General features: G+C 38.1%; 1 protein-coding gene across 3 annotated transcripts in view; it reads right to left on the bottom strand.

The window, feature by feature from the left end:
* The window catches only part of Vps16A (vacuolar protein sorting 16), a 489,369-nt gene that overhangs the window by 274,507 nt on the left and 193,650 nt on the right, over positions 1-21,212 (bottom strand). For all 3 annotated transcript variants that reach the window (XM_090381825.1, XM_090381827.1, XM_090381826.1), the window contains one exon: positions 2,204-2,280. In XM_090381825.1, the coding sequence (XP_090237951.1) occupies positions 2,204-2,280 (77 nt within the window). The remainder of the gene's footprint in view (positions 1-2,203; positions 2,281-21,212) is intronic.

Below are 21,212 nucleotides of genomic sequence, written 5' to 3'. Positions count from 1 at the left end.
CGGAAATCTGCCTAATTTTCTTCCATATTAGCCTGGAATTAGTGTTTCTGTTTATAGTAGATACAAACCGAATCCAAGAATTCTTCTTGGCTTACCTTTGAATAAAACATGCTTTTGCCCTTAGCTTTTTGTAGTTGATAAGATTAGCTGTGGTTGGGGATCTACGAAATAAATTCCATGCTTTATTTTTTAACTTCTTTGCTTTTGTGCAGTGTTCATTCCACCAATAGTTATGCCATCGGGACTGGGGATCTGACAAAGGAATTGAACATTTAGCTGCAGATAGAAGCTGTGAAGTGATATAATCTGTGGCTTCATCTATCGACTGTGTTCGTATAAACTGCTCATACAGGGTGACAACTGACTGAAATTTGACCCACTTGGCTCGAGAACTTCCATTTCCTGGACGATTGGGCTAATGGTGGTTGTGCAGTGAGCACATTGCAAATAATCTGAAAATGGTCACTTCCCGTGGGATCGTCCATAACAGACCATTCTATGATTGGAAACACAATCAGGGAGCATATTGATTGATTGCAGAAGTTTGTCCAGTTGTTGTTGTTGTTGTTGTTGTTGTTTGGTTTTTAGGAGCATTAGCAACTACGCTGTGGTCATTCCTAGACCTTTCCGCATCCTCCGTATTTGGTGGTCACAGGCTCGAACCCCGGTCTAATCAAGAAGCATGTGCTACGCACTACTGCTCCTGCCCACCTGGCTATGGAGGCGCCAAGTTTGTCCAGTTGGTAATGGTATGTGAGTGGGTGCACCAGTATTAAGAACAGTAAGATTTTGCTTATCCAGAAAGGTTTCAATTAGTCGGCCATGTCTATTTAATTTAGTCAATCCCCATAAGGGGTGATTGCCATTGAAATCCCCCCAAGAGACAGACAGACAGGGGAAGGACATTAGCAGGTTTTCAAGATTTTGGTAAGAGAAGGCATGACTTGGTGGGAGACAGACTGATACTAGTGTTAACGCAATCTGGGTTATCAAACATATGGCAACAACTTCAATTTCAGTTTGCAAAACAATTTGCTTGGTCGGAATCTTTAAGCTGACCAAGATGGTCACACCCCCCCCCCCCCACAGGCGGCATTTGAAGTATTACGATCTTGTTGATAGATGGCATAGTTCTTTATGTTGGTAGAAATTTGAGAAGTTAGATAGGTTTCTTGTAGAGAGAAAGGTTTCCTCTACAGGAAACCTTTCTGTAGAGGAAGGTTCTGCATAGGTTTCCTGTAGAGAATGGATGCAGCAAGGATCCCAACAATGAACTCTAAGAAACTCCAATCATAATGTTAGTTCATGGACAGTAGTGGCCATTAACAACCACTGTGTCTCTACCAATCAAAGAAACCCTTTATACACAGCAGTAATTTGTCCTCCCCCCCCCCCTCAAAATTTATACAATAGTCATTCATTCATTCATGTGGAACAGTATCAAAAGCCTGTGAAATCAAAAAAATTCCTTTAATTTAGAATTATAATGAAATTTAAGCACAGGGATGAGAAAGAAGTCAAAAATTGATTATTTAGCAATAAACATCCATTCTTGTGGATATTCTATTCCAATTTCTGCTAATAAATAAAACATTTATTAACAGAAATCAGAAGTATGGAAGTGAAGAACATGGACTGTTAGGTGGATGCAAGACAATAATGTTCAAGTTATATAGCAATAACTACATTAAGCAATATAGAAAAATTTGTTATCTTGGTCAGCTTTATTCCACACAAAACGAAATTAAGAGTACAACACCTACAGGAATGCAGGTGTATTCAATTTGGAGTTCATCTGATTACGAATTAAGAATATTTTTATTTTCATGTTTCACTGGAATCAACCTAAATTAACATATTACCAAAAAAAAAAAAAATCTGTTTTGAAAGTTGACAGAAAATATCTTCCGGGCATAATTATTAAATTCCTTCTAATTTGGAATTATAGTTAAATTTTAAATACAGGGACAGAAAGCAATTTAATAAGAAAATGGTTAGTTTAAATGGGGAACAGAAACTTGGGATACTATTAAAGAAAATATTGCATTACATTCAGGGAATATTTTGGCACCAAAGGAGAAGTAAAATTTAGGAAAAACAATATTCTAGTTTCTAAAATATTTATTTAAAATTCTGTTTTATAATCAAAAACAAAGTAAAAAATACTATAAATATCTATGCCTATGTATATTGTAAGTCATACCTGAAACTCTTTGGATGCTTCAAACAGCAAGGCACCAGGACTAACAGAACCAATTCTGAATATCTCTCCAACAACAGCTGTACATAAAACATTTTAATATATTTTTTCAAACCAGTATTAGTATTAGAAAAACCTCAATAATAATAAAAAAATGTATTTCTTAACTTTAAAATATGACATAAAGAGTTCAACTTAAATAAGTGCTTATTCAATAAGTTGTAATAACTATTGTATAACAATAACATCAGATATAAGAGGGTTGATTTCAGGATTCCTTTATTGATTGAGTGCCTGCTGATGTACAAGTGTTGTGCAGGCTAAAAAAGTCTGAACAGTTCCATTTACAGCTTTTGTCAAAGTGTTCCAGTTAACGTAGTGGTGCATGTAAACTTTTTATCATGTATTACACCCATAAAAAGTGTGTACCCAAAGTCAATCTGGGTCCCTTACTATTTCTGATATTTGTTATTGATATTAGGTACTGCAAGCATAATGTCTAATTTTGCTGATGATAGAAAGGTGGGCAAGACAGCAAACAACAATAACCAAGGTATCCTACTTCAACAAGATCTTGATTAATTATACACGACAGAAAAATGCCAGTTGCGAATAACACTGGTAAATGCAAAGTTCTGCCAGGTGTATAATTAATACACATGGCAGAACTGTAAAATGGAAAAATTGGAATAACTAAACCCAATAATGCTGGGTTAAACTTGAATATGTGACTATCCTACTTACCTATACTCATTCTCCTGATTTCTATTTAGAATCTACTATTCTGATATCACCTTGCTTGAGAGTAGTAAAAAAACTCTGAGAAAGACTTGAGCTCTAATTTTGCCAAAACTAGTTTTGAGTGAAAAAAGATACTCGTACAGGAGAGACTTTCTGTAAGTTGCAAAGTCTGGAAATATGCAGCTATGGTTGAGGTGTTTAAGAGAATAAAAGTGTTGAGCAAGCTTAATGGAGACAAATTTTATTTTTTTCTCTTTCTAGGATGTCACGAACAAGGGGACACAGATTCAAATTAAGGAAAGATAACTAGGAAATATACTTAGGGAAGAATGTTACATGGTGTTTTCCATGTAACATTCTTCCATTCAAAATTTTCCATTAAAATTCTTCTTCTTCTTCTTGCGTTATAACCCAGGATGGGTCTTAGCCTTCTTAATGATGTTCCACCAGTAAGCCCTCCCAGAAGTCAAACTTCTCCAACTTCTTATTCTCATGATCTTTAAGTCCTCTTCTACACCTCCATCCATCTTTTCCGCGGTCTTCCTCTTGCCCTCCTACCTAATCCTAATTAAGATTATTACTTTAATTAATATCACTCATATACAGGTGAAATTAATAATCTGTTTATTAAGCTAATCGCTATACAATTTAAGGTGACGTTTCAGGCATCTTACCAATACATACCCACTTCAGGTTTCTGGGAGCAATGGCAAGAGGAGTCTGACAGTAGCATGGTCTGATGATGGGTATTGGTAAGATGCCTGAAACATCACCTTAAATTGTATAGTGATCTAGGCGATTAGCTTAATAAACCATATTATTAATTTCACGTGGTATATGAGTGGTATTAATTATAGTAATAATCTTAATAACTAGGAAAACCACTATACGAAAAATGTAAGAAAATCTGCTTTTCATCAAAAAAAGCAATCCAACATGTGAAAAAATTACCACCCAGCACTGCAGAGACAGAGCATATATAGATTTAACCTTCTGTCACTCACACCCTCAATTTAACAAAGACACTCACATGACATGAGTGCAATACCCCTTTTTGTTTTAATTATAAAAAAGTAGGTTTTATACTGAATTGAAAACAGTGATATATTAATTATGAATTGCTAAACCCAATTATCAAACAAAAATAAATGAGAGAAACCAAAAATCTTAATAAAGAAAGTGACTCACAGACTGAAACCCAAATGCTCACGTGGCATCAGGCAGATACAATGTGAACATTTGTATTTCTGTCAGCAGGTTTCATTTAGCAGGCAATAATCAAAGCTCTATTACAAGAGTAGATGCCTGTTACGTGTGTCTCACAGATGCCATGTGGGAATGGAAACTGCCTGGAGCAAAGAAAGACTTTTGCTAGCCAGTTTAATACTACACAAAAAATTGTCTCATAATTCACAGAACATCAGAGTAAAAACAGAAAATCTATATAATCACTTAGAAAATATTGGTGGGCAAAGATACACAGGAGGACTTGATTTAATTTACAAAAATTACAGAAAAATTTTAAAAATTGGTGCCTCTTACTAGCAATGGAAGTTTAAAGAGTGATTAAATAAATATTTGGAAGTGTCGATATACAGGGTGATTCACTACCAGTGCAACAAACTTGCAGGAGGTGTAGGGCACAAAGACGAATTGGAATCACATAGCATTGCAGGGTCTGAAATGCCTTCTCATGCGGGAGGCCACGTGAACAAAGAAGCAAAGAAAAAGAACAGAAACAGCAACTCGTTAGTGTAACAGAAATCATTTTAATGACAAGTTTTACATTGGCAAAAAGCCATGCTACAGAAGGTGTTCGAAAGTTCGACCAGAAGCAGTCACACAGGCTTCACAGCGCCGCCGCATGGAATCCCTCAACGTTCTGGAAGATTCCTGGCGTGTCTCGAATCTCCCCGGCAGCTACAGAGATGTGAGCGACGAGGTCTTCAACTGAATCAACGGGGGTCTCGTACACCAATGTCTTCATTTGATCCCAGCAGAAGAAGTCCAGGCATGATAGATCCGGCGATTTAGCAGGCCAATGAACCGGACCACCACGACCTATCCAATGCTGTCCAAATGTAACGTTTAGATGTTGGCAGACGTCACTGGTGTAATGTGGGGGAGCCCCATCATGCTGGAACCACATTGAGCGGCGCAACGACTGAGGAACATGTGCTTCTTCAATAAGTTCGGACAGGACTTGCTGTAGAAAGGTCAAGTATGCCCTACCGTCCAAACGAAGGGGCAGAAGGTACGGTCCAATGAGGTGGTCTCCAACAATGCCGGCCCAAACAGTGACAGAGAAACATCAAATTGCCTTCTGCAAGACGTAGGACATTCTCCTCATTGTCTGGCGTCCTCGTCGTTCGCTCTCGATTCATGGTACCTCTCGTAAAACAACCAGTCTCACATAACCTTCTGTGCACACATCTCACGTAACCTTCTGTGCACAAATGGGCATTATGTTGATTGAAGGTTCCCTCTCTTGTGAAACTTGCCTCATCCGTGAACAATACGGACGCAGCAAATGCGCTGTCTGCCGCACTCTGTTGAAGAAACCAAGTAGCAAAAGTCCTCCGGAGTGGATAATCCGCAGGCTCCAATGATTGGACGCGTTGCAGATGGTATGAACTCATTTGGTTTGTTGACAGTATCCTCCATACAGTTGATTGGGAAATACCCAATTGTTGGCCTATCGCTCGAGTACTCGTACTCGGATTGCCTTCTGCAAGACGTAGGACATTCTCTTCATTGTCTGGCATCCTCATCGTTCGCTCTCGATTCGTGGTACCTCTCGTAAAACAACCAGTCTCACATAACCTTCTGTGCACACATGCGAAAATCATATGATGAGGAGCAAGCCTGTGCGGGAAACGTTCCTGGTAAAAGCGCAGAGCGGCGTGCCCATTACAGTCCGCAGCTCCATACGCGAGGTGCATGTCGGCCAGTTCAACGTTTCAATACTCATCCATCCTACTGCCTCGGGAACCAGTTCGCAAATGCTGACTACCAGCGGGATCGCTGTTCACGTGACCTCCCGTTCAACGTCCTCTACCGCATGATGAAGGCATTTCGGACCTTGCAATGCTATGTGATTCCGATTCGTCTTTGTGCCCCCTACACCTCCTGCAAGTTTGTCACACTGGTAGTGAATCACCCTGTATATATAATAAAATCATTAATAAAATAAAGTCCACTGAAAAGACAGAATTCACAGGATACCTGGTTCTTGGGCAATACAACACTGTCATCCCTCTAGTGGACAAACCCACAACTTGGCAAGTACACTACATCACTGCATTCACATAGACAGTAATTCCATGTCAGTATGGGTAAAAGTCATGAGTTAATTGACTTTGAAAGAGGGATGACAGTGGGTGCCCAAAGCATGGGTCACTCTATCGAGGAGGTGGTACAGAAATTGCACTATCTCCGTTCGACAGTATCAAGAGTGTATCGGGAATATGCCATTTGCAGAATAACATCTCATCATGTACAATGCTGTGGGTGGAGAAAGGTGGTGGATGAAAGTGGCTGACGACATCTATCTCGCATTGTTTCAGCCAACTAGAGCGACAGTGGCACAAATCACCATTGACTTCAACGAGGTGCCAGAAACGTCTCCATCAAGACCATCAGGCAATCATTAGCTGCAATAGGTTACGGGGGCTGCTGACCCACCAGAGTCGTATCGCTAACACCACGACACAGAACTCTACACCTCAATTCAGCAGAAGAACATCGACACTGGACCTTGGATGATTGGAGATTGGTGTCCTGGTCCGATGAATCCTGTTTCCAGTTATTTCGAGCGGACGGCAGGGTGAGTATCTGGCAGAAACCACCCGAAGCTATATCAACACCCGTCATATCAACAGTTCAGGCAGGTGGACGGTCAGTAATGGTCTGGGGTGTGTTCAAATGTACCAGAGGTTCGTTGGAACCTCTGGTACATCTAGATGCATCTCTGAACAGTCCAGGCATAATGACCATAAAGGGATGCAGACCATCTGCATCCCTTTATGGTCATTATGCACTCACAGGGCAATGGACTCTTCCAGTATGACAATGCACCTCCCCACAGAGTCGTGGTGACTAGAACATGGTTTGAAGAGCATTCCACAGATTTTACCACCATGGAATGGCCTCCCCATTCACCGGACATGAACCCTGTGGATAATTTTTGGGATGCCGTGGAAAGGTCTGTTTGAGCTTTGGATCCTCCACCCAGGAACACAACAGAATTATGGACAGAAGTGCAGCAAGCATGGATGGAAATACCTGTAAAATGCTTGCTTTCGTGAACTGGTGGACTCAATGCCTAGCAGTGTGACTGCCCTTATCCAGGCAAAAGGTGGGCCTACCCATTACTAGGTATGTATCCCATGATTTCTGTCCACTCAGTGTAAACGATTAATAAAAAGATTAACAGATAACACAAGTTTAGAAACTTAATTTTAGGAAGGACATAAATCTGTTGTCTTCCACTATGCCACTATGCAGACATAACGGCATAGCGGAGGACACGTTCATAACAACTGCAATAATACACCAACAGTATAACTGAAACATTATTCAAATAGGAATAATATAGTATAAGACCGGATCAAATTAAAATGATAAAATAAAATAAAATACACTGATTGTACAATAAAAGCAATAAGATAAAATATAAAGAATATCAATTACACTATATGGAATAAAAGTGATAAAACAAAATAAAAGTGATAAAAACAACTGTAGCCTTCAGAGGGAACTGCCTCCTTTATCAACAGTAGTGCAGGACACAATATAAAACTTGTAACACATTGCTTCATTTCATTTTTATTTTATCTCTCTACACATTAAAAAAAGTTTTCCTCCAAGTGATAGTTATTCGAGTCAATGGGAGAAGAGGACGGGACAATTACGTCACTACAAATGTACAGGTAAATAATTACACTGCTGTCTTCCATTGAAAGACTGCCTCCATAACATTCACCAACCTCGTGCACATGATTCACTCTGTAATACATGACCACGCATGGCATCACTTGATGTTCCATTGTAATGATAGCTGATGAAGGAACCAAATATAGTTTGTATATTTGTAAATAGTTTAGTATTTTATAAATATTTTAAATATTTGTATAATTTGTAAATAGTTTAGTATTTTATAAATATTTTAAATATTTGTATAATTTGTAAATATTTTAGTTAATAATAATAATAATAAAATAAACACAACAAGGCATAATAATTTATGGATTGGTAATATACTATAAAGATAGCAGTGAAATATCACCATATATTTATCCATAATGGAAAAACTACAAAAGTAGCATAAAAGGCATTGATTTAATTGTATCACATATTGTGATTATTCCTTCACAGCGCAGTACCATGTATAGCACCACTTTGATGCAATTAAACCAGTGCCACTTATACTGCTTTCGTAGTTTTTTCCATTACAGATAAATATATAGTAATATTTCACTGCTATCTTTATAGTATATTACCAATCCGTAATTTGTTACGCCTTGTTGTGTTTATTTTGTTAGTATTACTACTATACGCACAAACTGGCATCTCTCATATTGTGGAATTATAATGGGGTTGGCACGATTGCAACACTGGGGTAACCCTACCCGCCCATCGATGATAGGCCAACTAGCCTTGAAACGGTGCCATTTGGGTGGTGGTATCACCTGAGAATAAGTAACAATAGTCTTCTCTACCATTACTAGGTGAAGCATTATTATTCGAAGTAGTTTTTTTGTTAGTTGTTGGAGCATCGGCTTCTGTGACCATAATGCACCTCACAAGTTTTTGCACTACTCTGATCCAAGCCCGAGGCGAGATTCGATTCGAAGTAGTGCAATACAGGGTAACTCATTGTGAAGGAATAGTCACAATATGAGATACAATTAAACCAATTCCATTTATACTACTTTTGTAGTTTTTCCATTACAGATAAATTATATGGTGATATTTCACTGCTATCTTTATAATATTTTAGTTAAATATTTTAGTCTTGCTCTTTCGGGTGCAACAATATTCCTCATGCATTATGGAATCTGAAGCAAAAGGCCTTTTTCTAAGTGACCTATGTAAAAGCAGGTAAATAATTAAATAGTGATATTTATTCCACCTTGGGAATGCCATGTGGTAGGGTGGGGTGGGCGGGGCAATTACGTCACTACAAATGCACAGGTAAATAATTACATAGGTCATTTCCTGATTATATATCTGACATAGTGGCATAGTGTTTGGGTAAGGTGCCACCCGTGCACCATCAGTACTCTTGTGATGAATACAGAACCTTTGTAAAACAGAAAAGTGTTGTGTGTTGAAGGTGAAGTTTAGTGTTCGGTACTGTTGTTTGTGCTGGCTTCTTGGCCACAGGACCCCAAGTGGGACTCCATGTTGCCTGCCACAACCACTGGGAGGTGAGCCAGGCTGTCCACAGTACTCTGGCTGCTCTCCATCAGGGTTTGCCTGATCTTCCTGATGGAGAACAAAAGAAAACAAAAAAAGCATGAGCAAGGGAGATAGCTGAAGGATAGGAGTAAAAAAGGGGAGGAAGACCATCAATGTGTTTCGACAGGTGTCTTTTACATAGAAAAGATTTGACTTACTCCATCATACCTCTACATTTTACATAGAAAAGTGTGTGCAGGGGTTGCCGAGCAAACAAGCAGGGGCAAAGCCCCCTAGTTTGATTATTTTATTTTTTTATTTATTTATTCATCATAATCATTCTTTGTTACACCCAGTGAACATACAGGTCATTATGATAGTACAAATCATTCAAAATTCTATTCACTTTTCTCCCATATTATCATGTTCTCTAATGGAGGGGAAGGGGAATTATTAATCTGAGGAGCTTCAATGCTCATAACAAGCACATTCAAGTTATAAGTTCTCTAAATTTATTTCTCATAAAATACACAAGATACATAAATGAAACACAAGTAAATTTTCAACATAATTTCCTTGAAGGAACACATTTTTCACACTTTTCTTTCAACCTGTGAAGTCTATGTTTGGAGGTGTCAGCTAGGAAAATTTCTGCCTAAGAGCATTCTGCATCACTGGAAGGAAAGAAAAGTCACTAGGTGCTAGGTCAGGGAAGTATAGAGGATGTGAGATAACCTCAAATTTGCATCTTAGCACGAGGCAGAGCACAGTACTTATAGGATCAAATGTGATTCATTCTACATAGATATTTCTTCAGAATCTCTTCTTGAATTTGAATTTATTGTCATTGTTTTCTGGGATATTAATTATTCTATCAATATCCCAGAAAACAGCAACCATCATTTTCTCAGCATTTGCAGCAACATGGAACATTTTGGGCAGCAGTGACAGCATGCTTTCATTGGGTGAACTGATGCCTAATTTCAGGATTAAACAATGGAATCCATGTCTCATCATGGAATCTATCACTATAATCAAGGAGAAACAATGTTAGCATTTCAAGTGAGCTAAAACTAAAGCATTCGAGTGAGCTTCACACAACTTGACATAATTGTCATTTTGTTTCTGAGAAAGCTGCCACAGAACCCTCCTAGCCGATGCCTTGCTGATTCTGATATCTTCGTGAAGAACAGTATGCACAGAGCCAACAGAAATGCCTGTAACCACTGAAATTTCAACCACTGTTAATCTCCTGTCACCCAAAACAATTTCTCCACTGGAGGATGCTGGCCTCGGAATGACCAGTTTGAGGACTTGGTTGATGAACTTTGTTCTCATAAGGCTCCTATCATGCACAAAACCTTCCCACCCAGTATGCATAGTTTTCATATCCATAATGCTGTTGGAACAAACTTTCACATTTCCCAATGAATTTCACAACAAGATTATTCCCCATTAAGAGCAAATTCTGTATTATAAACATACTCACTGTCTGGAGTGCAATTGACGTGCTGTGTTGTATTATGCTGTCATCTTTTGATAATATTCTAAATTAACTTCTTACTATTTTTTAAAACAGTCACAATAAAATACTTTGTTTTTTATATTCAAAAAAATATATATATATATTCGATTTAGAGCCCTTAAAATTAGAATGCACCTTGTACAACTCAATCTTTTTTTTTTAGTGTGATGTTGCCTATAAAACAGACATTATGCAAACTCACACTTCCTACCATTATAAAATAGATAACTTTCTTGGCATCTTAAATTTTGGTGTTTTTCGTTTGCTCCCAACATTATTTTTTTTTCTGAAAAATTACTAGCCTTGAACGAGCAAGAATCCAAACTGTTCAGAACAAAATTAACTTTCCCTTATTGCTACCAAAGAAAGGAAAATAACAGTATGACAACACCCCTGATAAAGCAATCTAGAGAGGCTAAAATCGAAAATAATACAGCTATTTAGTCAGTGGTGTTTGCAAGTTTGATAATACACATTACAATTAATCACCAATTAACTCAATTATCATCTCTTCCTTGTAGTTTTTTTGAAAAAGACATACATCCAAGTCAATGTTAAAATGATTAGGTAAAGGGTTTTACCTTAAATTTGGGGGGAGAGGAATCCTCCAAGGAACCACATTCCAAGTAGGACAACTGTTATGTAGAATTTTGAAATTTGAAACGAACTCTTGAAATTTGAAACAAACTTTAAAACAGGAACTCTTATTTAAGCCATATATTTTATGTCAAATAAGGCATTATCTTTATTTTTCAATATGGATCACCTTTCACATTGAATTCAAAAATTTCATATGCTCTTTACTAAAAGTTCAAGAATGTTGTTTTGCTATTAAAAGAAACAAGGTAGGAGATTTATTATTATTTCTCGTTGCAAAATAAATTTGAGTCTAAAAGAATTCTCTTCTGCTTTGAAAAATTCGTAAAGCAATTATCAAATGTGTTTGAAAATTTCATCACAAGGAAAAGCATGTCTAAAAAAATTATATAATTTTTCATATGTTGCCTAAATCATATTCTATTATAAGGCAGTGGTTTAACTTTGTTTAAATCAGGAGTTCTCAAACTTTTTGGAGTCACGACCCCTTAATGAAATCCTTTATGCTTCATCAACCCCCAACCATTTAATAAAAAAATAATAAAAATAACAACAATATTATAAGGACTGTTTCGGAGTTTAATTGCAGTGAAGAGGATATGTTTCTTAATTTATATCAAAAAATACGGGAAACATTTAATGAAGCTCTAAATGGGGCTATACATATACTTTATGTACATATCATTTGAAATTAAAATATTTCAAATATTTTTTATTTATTTTAATTTAAAAATTTACTTTTTGAAGTATCTGTTTTTTTTTTGTTTTTTTTTAAATTTATTCCGTTTTTTTTCTGAATTTCTCTGTAAAAATAAAACATATTAAAATAAATTAACATATTCTTTATTCAATTTTATATATCATATTAAATATTATATTTATTGAACATCATTAATGCAAAGGATGTGATTGATGGGTTTTAATAAGCTCTTTAATATTGGGTTTGAGGTATGTGAATTTTAATCTTAACTTGCCACACCCTTCCAAATTTAGTTGGTTCCTCTCTTTTGTTAAAATGCCATTTATGTGATTAAAGTTGGCTTAGACCATGTAAGTGCAGGGAAACACAAGTAAAAATGGCTCAACGGCTGCAGAAATTTTGGAATATTTTGTTGTAATGTTTATATTCTTCCAATAATCACTGATACTTTTATTATTATATAAGGATTTAGCTTCTATGTCAATTCAGCTTCTATGTCTATGATATGCTGATCCATATCAAAGAATTCATTGTTTAAGTCACCTGGCTCCACATTTTCGATATTTATATCAAATGGTGTAATGATTTATTTCTGGACAAATACCTGTCCAGCTGAGCCATGGTATATCAAGCTTAATGTCCAAGTTTGCAGACGATACAAAGGTTAGCAGAGGCATATGATGCAAGAAAGAAAGCTTACGCACCATCAGCCAAAAAAAAAAAAAAAAACCCTTCCACTTCACCCCTCCGTTTGTTCGAAATACCTGTCCAGCTGAGCCTTAAATTTATTTAGGCTATCAACTTCCACAACAAGGGATGGAAGTCTGTTCCACCAACAAACTACCCGTTGGCTAAAGGCAAATTTCCGCACGTCTATCCTACAAATGTCTTTCCTCAATTTTAATTTATGCCCTCTCAGGTGATTATTCTGAGCATGAGGCAGAATCCCATCAGTATCATTTGGTCCTTGAGGTTGTCACAGACATTCTCTCAGATATGCCAGACAAGCTGTACTTGCTACCTGGGAGTCTAAAACACTGATGGAACTGATATTCGGGTGACACTCAAGACAAGTGAACCCAATTTCGGCGAAGTCCAGACGGTCTGTGACAGCAAAATCCTCTGCTCGCACCTTCACGATGGTGGGACTGTTAGTAATCCTGGGTATAACCTCCATGCACAAGTACATGGTGGGTGACCACCCAGGTGTGAACCAACGTAAGTAGGGGTCCAGGTGTGGCGCCCACACCACATGGAGGAATGCCGCCCCTCTATGTTACCAGGCAGTACTAGGTGGTAGATGACTCTCATCAACCAGTGAAATACCACCACTTTGCTTATTGGAGGCTTGAAGTGGTGGAACCCATGTTTAGTCCAGTCAACCCATGGAACCCATGTTCCAGTCAACCCTTCCCTATCTCTTCCATCATGCAGTATGACTGATGACTTTTGAGGTTATGATGAACATCGTGGCGAGATCCAATATTCCTTACATTTCGAGGGTACAGCTCTAAAATGGTGTTGGCAGGCCCGCCGCTAGTTAGTACACCGGACCGAACCTATTGGTAACTCTCTAGGAGGCTTCCGGATCAGCTAGTGTATAATCTTGCTACCTCTACTCTGCCAGATAGTGACTGCAGGGAGTCCGAGTAGTGTGCATGCGGGGAGCATTGTCGAGGCCACGTTATGTCAAGGATCTGGGTATACGTGTACGCCATATCCAAAAATTTCATTACTTCATACAGCATGTCCCATCCACTTTTTCTTACTATTGAATACACCATCAATTGTCAAACTAATAATTCATTTCACAAATATACGTGGTCTCAATTCTAATCTCAATTATGTCCATTTCCACTTGCAGTCTGCCAAACCCCATGTACTTTTTCTGACAGAATCTCAGTTATCGGTTGATTCAACTACTGCTCATCTCAGATGCCCAAATTATTCGCTGTATGATTCCTTTCGCCTCAAAGGTGGTACTTGTGCATATGTCCGTTCTGATATTCCCTGTCAGAGACTTGGCAATTTGGAATCTCCTCTCTTTGATCTTCTCTGGCTCAAAATCTCTCAACCTCATTGTGTCAAATTCATCTGTTGTCTCTACCATTCTCCCAACTCCACTAATCACTTGGAGCTCTTTGACTTACTCTCTTTGCAACTTGACTTTCTCCAGTCCAACTTTCCTAACAGTGAGGTAATTTTCCTTGGTGATTTTAATGTTCACAACTCCAGCTGGCTTCCGTTTTCTAGTCACACCGAACCAGCAGGTCGAGATGCTGAGGCTTTTGCAATTACTAATAACCTAGCACAGATTGTTCATTTACCTACAAGAATACCGGACAATCCTAATCATACAGCCAATACGCTTGATCTTTTTCTCACAAACAACCCTTCTAAGTACACGGTCGAAGTGAGAGGTCCTTTAGGCTCTTCAGATCATAACTTGGTGATTGTCTCTTCTCCAATGGAACCTTTATCTCATGGCTATTCCCAACCTCATGTTGCTTGGCATTACAAGAATGCAAAATGGGATGACCTGCGAGACTTCTTTTCTTCTTTTCCTTGGTCGGATTACTGTTTCAAAACTTTTGATGTCAACGTTTGCTCAAATCGTGTCAGTGAAATTATTCTTGCAGGAATGGAATCCTTTATCCCACACTCCACTTTAAAATCTCGTCCTTTATCTAAACCTTGGTTTTCCAATAAATGTGCTAAGGCTGTTCAAGAGAAGAATGTTGCATATCGTACTTGGCTTGTTTCTAATTCTTCAGTTTCATTTTCTGCCTACACCAAAGCTCGCAAAAATTGTAAAGCAGTTATTAATCAGTCCAAACTAGAGTTTGAACAGGCTAAGAGTAGAAAACTTGCTTCTTGCCCTAATGGTAGCCGAGCATTCTGGTCTCTTGCCAAAGCTATTGGCTGCATCTTTTGCCCATCTCTGCTCCCACCTCTGTCCAAACCAGATGGTTCTGTTGGACTCCATTCACTCCATTCAATGCCTTCCATTCAATGCCTTCTGTGGTTTTCCGTCAAAAGGATATCAGAAGGATTTTGATGAATCTTGATGCTAAGAAAGCTCCAGGTCCTGATGGTATTTCTCCACTTATTCTCAAAACCTGTGCTCTTGAACTTACTCCTATTCTTAGCCGCCTTTTTTCACTTTCTTATTCCAAAGGTGTTTTTCCTTCTGCTTGGAAATTTGCTCATATCCAGCCAGTTCCTAAAAAGGGTGACAAATCACCCTTTTTCCTAAAAAGTTTTTCCAGTTCCTAAAAAGGGTGACAAATCACTCCCATCCAATTATCGTCCCATTGCAATTACTTCTACTCTTTCTAAAGTAATGGAGAAATCAATTAACTGCCAACTCTTAAACTACCTAGAAACCTTCCGTCTGATCAACGATTGCCAGTATGGATTCCATCAAGTGTCGATCCCACTTTTAATATTCTGGCTTATGTTACCCATTTATGGACTAATTCAATGGAAAGGTTCGGTGAAACACAAGTAGTTGCTCTTGACATCTCAAAGGCTATTGATCGTGTTTGGCATAAAGGTCTTCTAAACAAGCTTCCATCTTATGGTTTGCCAACTGTTTTTAGTAATTGGTTATCCAGTTTTCTCTCTGATCGCTCACTGACGGTGATGGTAGATGGCTCTCTGTCTTCTAACTTCTCCACTAATGCCGGTGTCCCCCAAGGTTCAGTTCTTTCCCCCACTCTTTTCCTCTTGTATATTAATGACCTTCTTCCACTGACTGGAAATCCTATCGATAGTTTTGCCGATGATAGCACATTGCCTTCCACTTTCCATTTTGAGAAACCTTGTCCTGCTCAATCAGCTTCACTTCTCGAAAATCAGCTACCAATTCCTCAAGTGCCGATCTTCAGGTAATTCTCCAGTGGGGCAAAGACAACTCAGTTGATTTCAACCCTTCTAAAACTCAGTCTTGTTTATATCTCGCAAAAAAGGATTCTTCTGCTCATATGCTTATCTTCATTGGAGAAGAGACAATCACCAAGTTGTGATCTGAGGTGCCTAAAGGACCTCTGACTTCGACCATGTACATAGAAGGGTTGTTTGTGAGAAAAATATCAAGCATGTTGGCTGTATGGTTAGAATTGTCCGGTATTCTTGTAGGTAAATGAACAATCTGCGCAAGGTCATTAGTAATTGCAATAGCCTCAGCATCTCGACCAGCTGGGTCAGTGTGACTAGAAAACGGAAGCCAGCTGAAGTTGTGAACATTAAAATCACCAAGGAAAATTACCTCACTGTTAGGGAAGTTGGACTGGAGAAAGTCAAGTTGCAAAGAGAGTAAGTCAAAGAGCTCCAAGTGATTAGTGGAGTTGGGAGAACGGTAGAGACAACAGATGAATTTGACACAATGAGGTAGAGAGATTTTAAGCCAGAGAAGATCGAAAAGAGGAAATTCCAAATTACCAAGTCTCTGACAGGGAATATCGGAACGGACATATGCATAAGTAACAGCGTTGAGGTGAAAGGAATCATACAGCGAATAATTTGGGCAACTGAGATGAGCATTAGTTGAATCAAATGATAAGTGAGATTCTGTCAGAAAAAGTACATGGGGTTTGGCAGACTGCAAATGGAAATGGACAACGTTGAGATTATAATTGAGACCACGTATATTTGTGAAATGAATTAGGAAGTGTTTGGGAGGTTTAGATCTTTTCGCAGATAAGCTTACTCTATTAATTTGACAATTTATGGTGTATTCAATAGTAAGAAAAAGTGGGGGACATGCCATATGAAGTAATGAAATTTTTGGATATGGCGTACACATGGTAAGAATATTCCCAGATCCTTTGACATAACATGGCCTCGACAATGTCCCCCCCCCCCCGTATACACACTACTCGGACTCCCTCCAGTCACTATTTGGCAGAGTAGATGTAGCAAGATTATATACTAGCTGATCCGGAAGCCTCCTAGAGAGTTACCAATAGGTTCGGTCCGGTGTCTAACTAGTGGCTGGCCTGCGAACACCGTTTTAGAGCTGTACCCTAGAAATGTAAGGAAGACTGGATCTCACAACAATGTTCATCATAACTTCAAAAGTCATCAATCCTACTGCATGATGGAAGAGATGGGGAAGGGCTGACCGGAACTTAGCTCTGGAGACTAAACATGGGTTCCACCAATTCAAGCCTCCAATAAGTGCTCTTAAATTCTTAAAGTGCTCTTCCAAAAATTGTAAAATTGTCTCATCTTTTCCATCAACTTTCATATACATGGCAAATAAAAACTTGTCAATAATAATCTAAAAGGCTCACATAGGTATTAGAATATTTGAATATTTGAATTGCCGAAAGTTGACTCATCAAATTGGGTGGAGAATTTGCAATTTTGAAGCTCAGACACCCAAGGTTTTCTTCACATCATCGGCCATCTCATCAATGCATTGTTTCACTGTATTTGCACTTAATTGCAGACATTTTAAAACAGGATAGGAATCCTTCTTTATAATCGTTTCAATCACCTCTTAATTGCTGTTATTATAATCTCCTCACCAATGGTATACGCTTTTCTTTTTTTTGCTATAAAAAGAGAGATACTGAATGATGCCTTCAGTCCGTATCAGCATAAGTTGATGCTTTAAAAAATGTATTTAAATTTGACCGATTTCTGAATTTTTCCTACAGCACCTTAAAAATTTTAAGATCTTCGTTTTTATTATCGGCATGAATCTGTTCAATGTGTTCTTTCATCTTCGAAGGTTTCATGGTATCATTACTAAAAGTCTTTTCACATAAGAGGCACATAGGCATTGTTTCATTGTTAATAGAGGGCACAAATCCAAATTTCAAATATTCTTGTGAATATTGTCGGCATTTTTTCTTAGATTGGGGTTGTAGTTCAATTGATATTTTAGAGTAAGTGCAGATGTGAAACATCCCGAAAGAAAGTAATTGGGTTCAATTAAGATTCTCTCTCAATTTAGTATTCATAGTATAACAGTATAATAGAAAACAAGGTAATGGTAAAGTTCTGGGGGAACTATTAGATCAGTAAATAAATAAAAAAAATTAATTTAAATACTAAAAAATAATAATTTTGGGTCTTTCAAAAATTACTAAATTTTCTCAACATAAGGTATTTTTTTTTTTTTTTTTTTTTTTTGTCCTCACCTTTTTCCCATTATGTATATATGGGGTCAGCGTTTTTATAGTTTTGGCATGAAATTTTTACGGCCGGATGCCCTTCCTGACGCCAACTCTCACCCTTCGTCCGGGCTGGGGATATGCGGTGGTCATTCCCTGACCTTCCGCATCCTCTATATTTGGTGGTCACGGGCTCGAACCCCGGTCTAATCAAGAAGCGTGTACTACACACTACTGCTCCTGCCCACGGAGGCGCTTCTCAACATAAGCTATAGAAATTTTATGTTTTATTTTAGTATTAAAACCTTGGCCATGTCTTCTATTTCTGGACTTGGCCTGAAATTTATGAATACGAGTAAAAACGTTTAAGTAAAAACAAGTAAAAAACATTAGGTATTACCCTGACTTCTAATCTCTCTTATGCCAAGAGAGAGATTATAAGTCAGGGTAACACCTAATAGAGATATGTGATCTTGTCTAGAAATCTGAGTGTCATTGAACATAAGCATAGGAGTATAAGAATCCTTTTTGTGAGATATGAGCCAGGACTGAGTTTTAGAAGGAATGAAATTAACTAAGTTTTCTTTGCCCCAGTGGAGAATTATCTGGAGATCAGCATTTAAGGAATTGGTAGTGGAACAGTTGAAGCTGTTTAAGCAGAGCAGGATTTCTCAAACTGAAAGGTGGAATGCAATGTGCTAACATCAGAAAAATTATGGATAGGTTTTCCAGTCAGTGGAAGGTTGGCATTAACACATAAGAAGAAAAGTGTGAGGGAGAGAACTGAAGCTTGGGGAACCTCAGCATTAGTAAAGAAGTCAGAAGACCAAGAGCTATCTACCATCACTCACACAGAGTAATCAGAGAGAAAACTGGATACACAACTGCAAACAACAGGTGGCAATCAGCAAGATGGAAGGCTTGTTTAAGAGACATTTATGTCAAATACACAATCAAAAGCCATAAAAATGTAACGAGCAACTGGCTTCATTTTAACCAAAGTTTTTGTTGAACGTATCCATAGGTGGGTAACATAAGCTAGATATCACAAGTGGATCGGCACTGATAGAATCCATACTGGTGACCACTGATCAGATGGAAGGTTGAGATAGTTTAGGAGTTGGCACTTAATGGCTTTCATTACTTTAGAAAGAGTAGAATTAAGGGCAATAACTGGATGGCAGAAACTTGATACCCTTTTTAGGAACTGGTTGGATATCAGCAAATTTCCAAGCAGAAGAAAAAAACACAGGTGGAATAAGAAAGTGTAAGAAGGCAATGCAACACAGAACAAAAGTAAGTTCAGCAGCATAGATTTTGAGAACAAATGGAGAAATACCATCACAGCCTGAAGCTCTCTTGACATCAAAATTGTTCAATATTCTTCTGACATCCATTTGATGGAAGACCACATGAGGCATTGAGTGGAATGTACTGGGAATGGTAGGAGGAGGCTTACCAAGATCATCAATATAAGGGTTAGAAGAAAAGGAGAATGCCAGTAATTAGCTTTATCTTTAGCTGAGGAAGCAAGAGAACCCCCAGGTTTTAACAAAGGTGAGAGTACAGATGGGAAAAAGTTTCCCACCTATATTCCCTTACAAGAAGCAAGTTTTCTACTCTGAGCCTGTTCAAAACCTAGTTTGGTTTTATTAATAACTGCTTTACAACTGTTGCAAGCTTTAGTGAATGCAGAAAATGAAACCAGACATTTGGATGTGAGTCAATTGCAATATGGAACATTCTTATCTTGAACAGGCTTAGCACATTTATTAGAAAACCAAGGTTTAGATAAAGAATGAAATTTTAAGGTGGAGTATGGAATAAAGGATTTCATCTTTACAAGAATAATTTCACTGATCTGATATAAGCAAACACTAACATCAGAAAATTTAATAGTAATCCAAAAAAGGAAAAGATGAACAGAAATCTCAGAGATCTTCCCATTCACATTCTTGTAATACCAAACAATACTGAGGCTGAGAATTTCCACAAGAGAAGGTATTCATTCAATAAGAACCATTACCAAGTTGTGATCTGAGGTGCCTAGAGGACCACTCACCTCAACCACGTACTTTGAATGAGATAAGGTTCGAGAGTTTTGGGCAGGTGTTAGGACTGGCTTCTGAGAACTCGATAGTTATTGCACAATAGGACTGAAAGACTCTTTAGGTGGAATGGTCATTTCAGTCTGTGAAATGACCAATTTTATTCCATGGCATGCACAGAAGTAGGCCTTGACAGTTGACACAATTTGGTTTTGTGTTCAAATATGTCTTGATCTTGTGGTCTTTGGTGACACTTCAAGAACAGACACAAGCTCTGTGACATACTGGATTAGATTCTTTGTATATGGCCTTATTCTGCAATGAATATAACTAGCTGTAATGGAGTTAGATGATGTTGGAGCATTAAAAATACAGATGATGTTTCTTGTTGGAACTGGATTTATATCCTCACAAAAAAGCATTCTTTGGGCTGCCATTACTCCTTGGAATTTTAATTCAGTGAAGACTGCCTCCACTGACACAACCAGGAGGTCACACTGAGAGATGATGCTTCATGAAGAATTAAAAGTGTTTTGCGTAGCATTACAGTAATTGCTATTACTCCAATGGCAGTTTCCTGAGAAGTCACTCCGAACGTCTTTCGATTTTTGTTTCAATTAACACATCTCTAAAATGAAATTTCCTAACTGACTTGGGAGGACCTGCCAATCCTCCCCTAGACCCTTCTGTACAAAAAATGTGGATAACTTTCCAATAGGTTTCTCAATGTTGGAATGCATAATAAAGAACCTAGGTATAAGCCCTGATGGTGCTTCTGTTCTGGGTCTCCTTGCAGGGGTAATGTCTGACTCAAGGTCATGGAATGAATTCATTCAGAAGAATTTAAAGCCACATACCTGTGGCTTCGGTGCCC

The sequence above is a fragment of the Mastigoproctus giganteus genome, chromosome 9 (genome assembly GCF_048544385.1).
Source record: "Mastigoproctus giganteus isolate SK-2022 chromosome 9, ASM4854438v1, whole genome shotgun sequence".
In the NCBI taxonomy this organism is placed as follows: Eukaryota; Metazoa; Arthropoda; class Arachnida; order Uropygi; family Thelyphonidae; genus Mastigoproctus; species Mastigoproctus giganteus.
The sequence above is the reverse complement of the archived record's forward strand: the minus strand, read 5'-3'. Positions and strand labels throughout refer to the sequence as shown.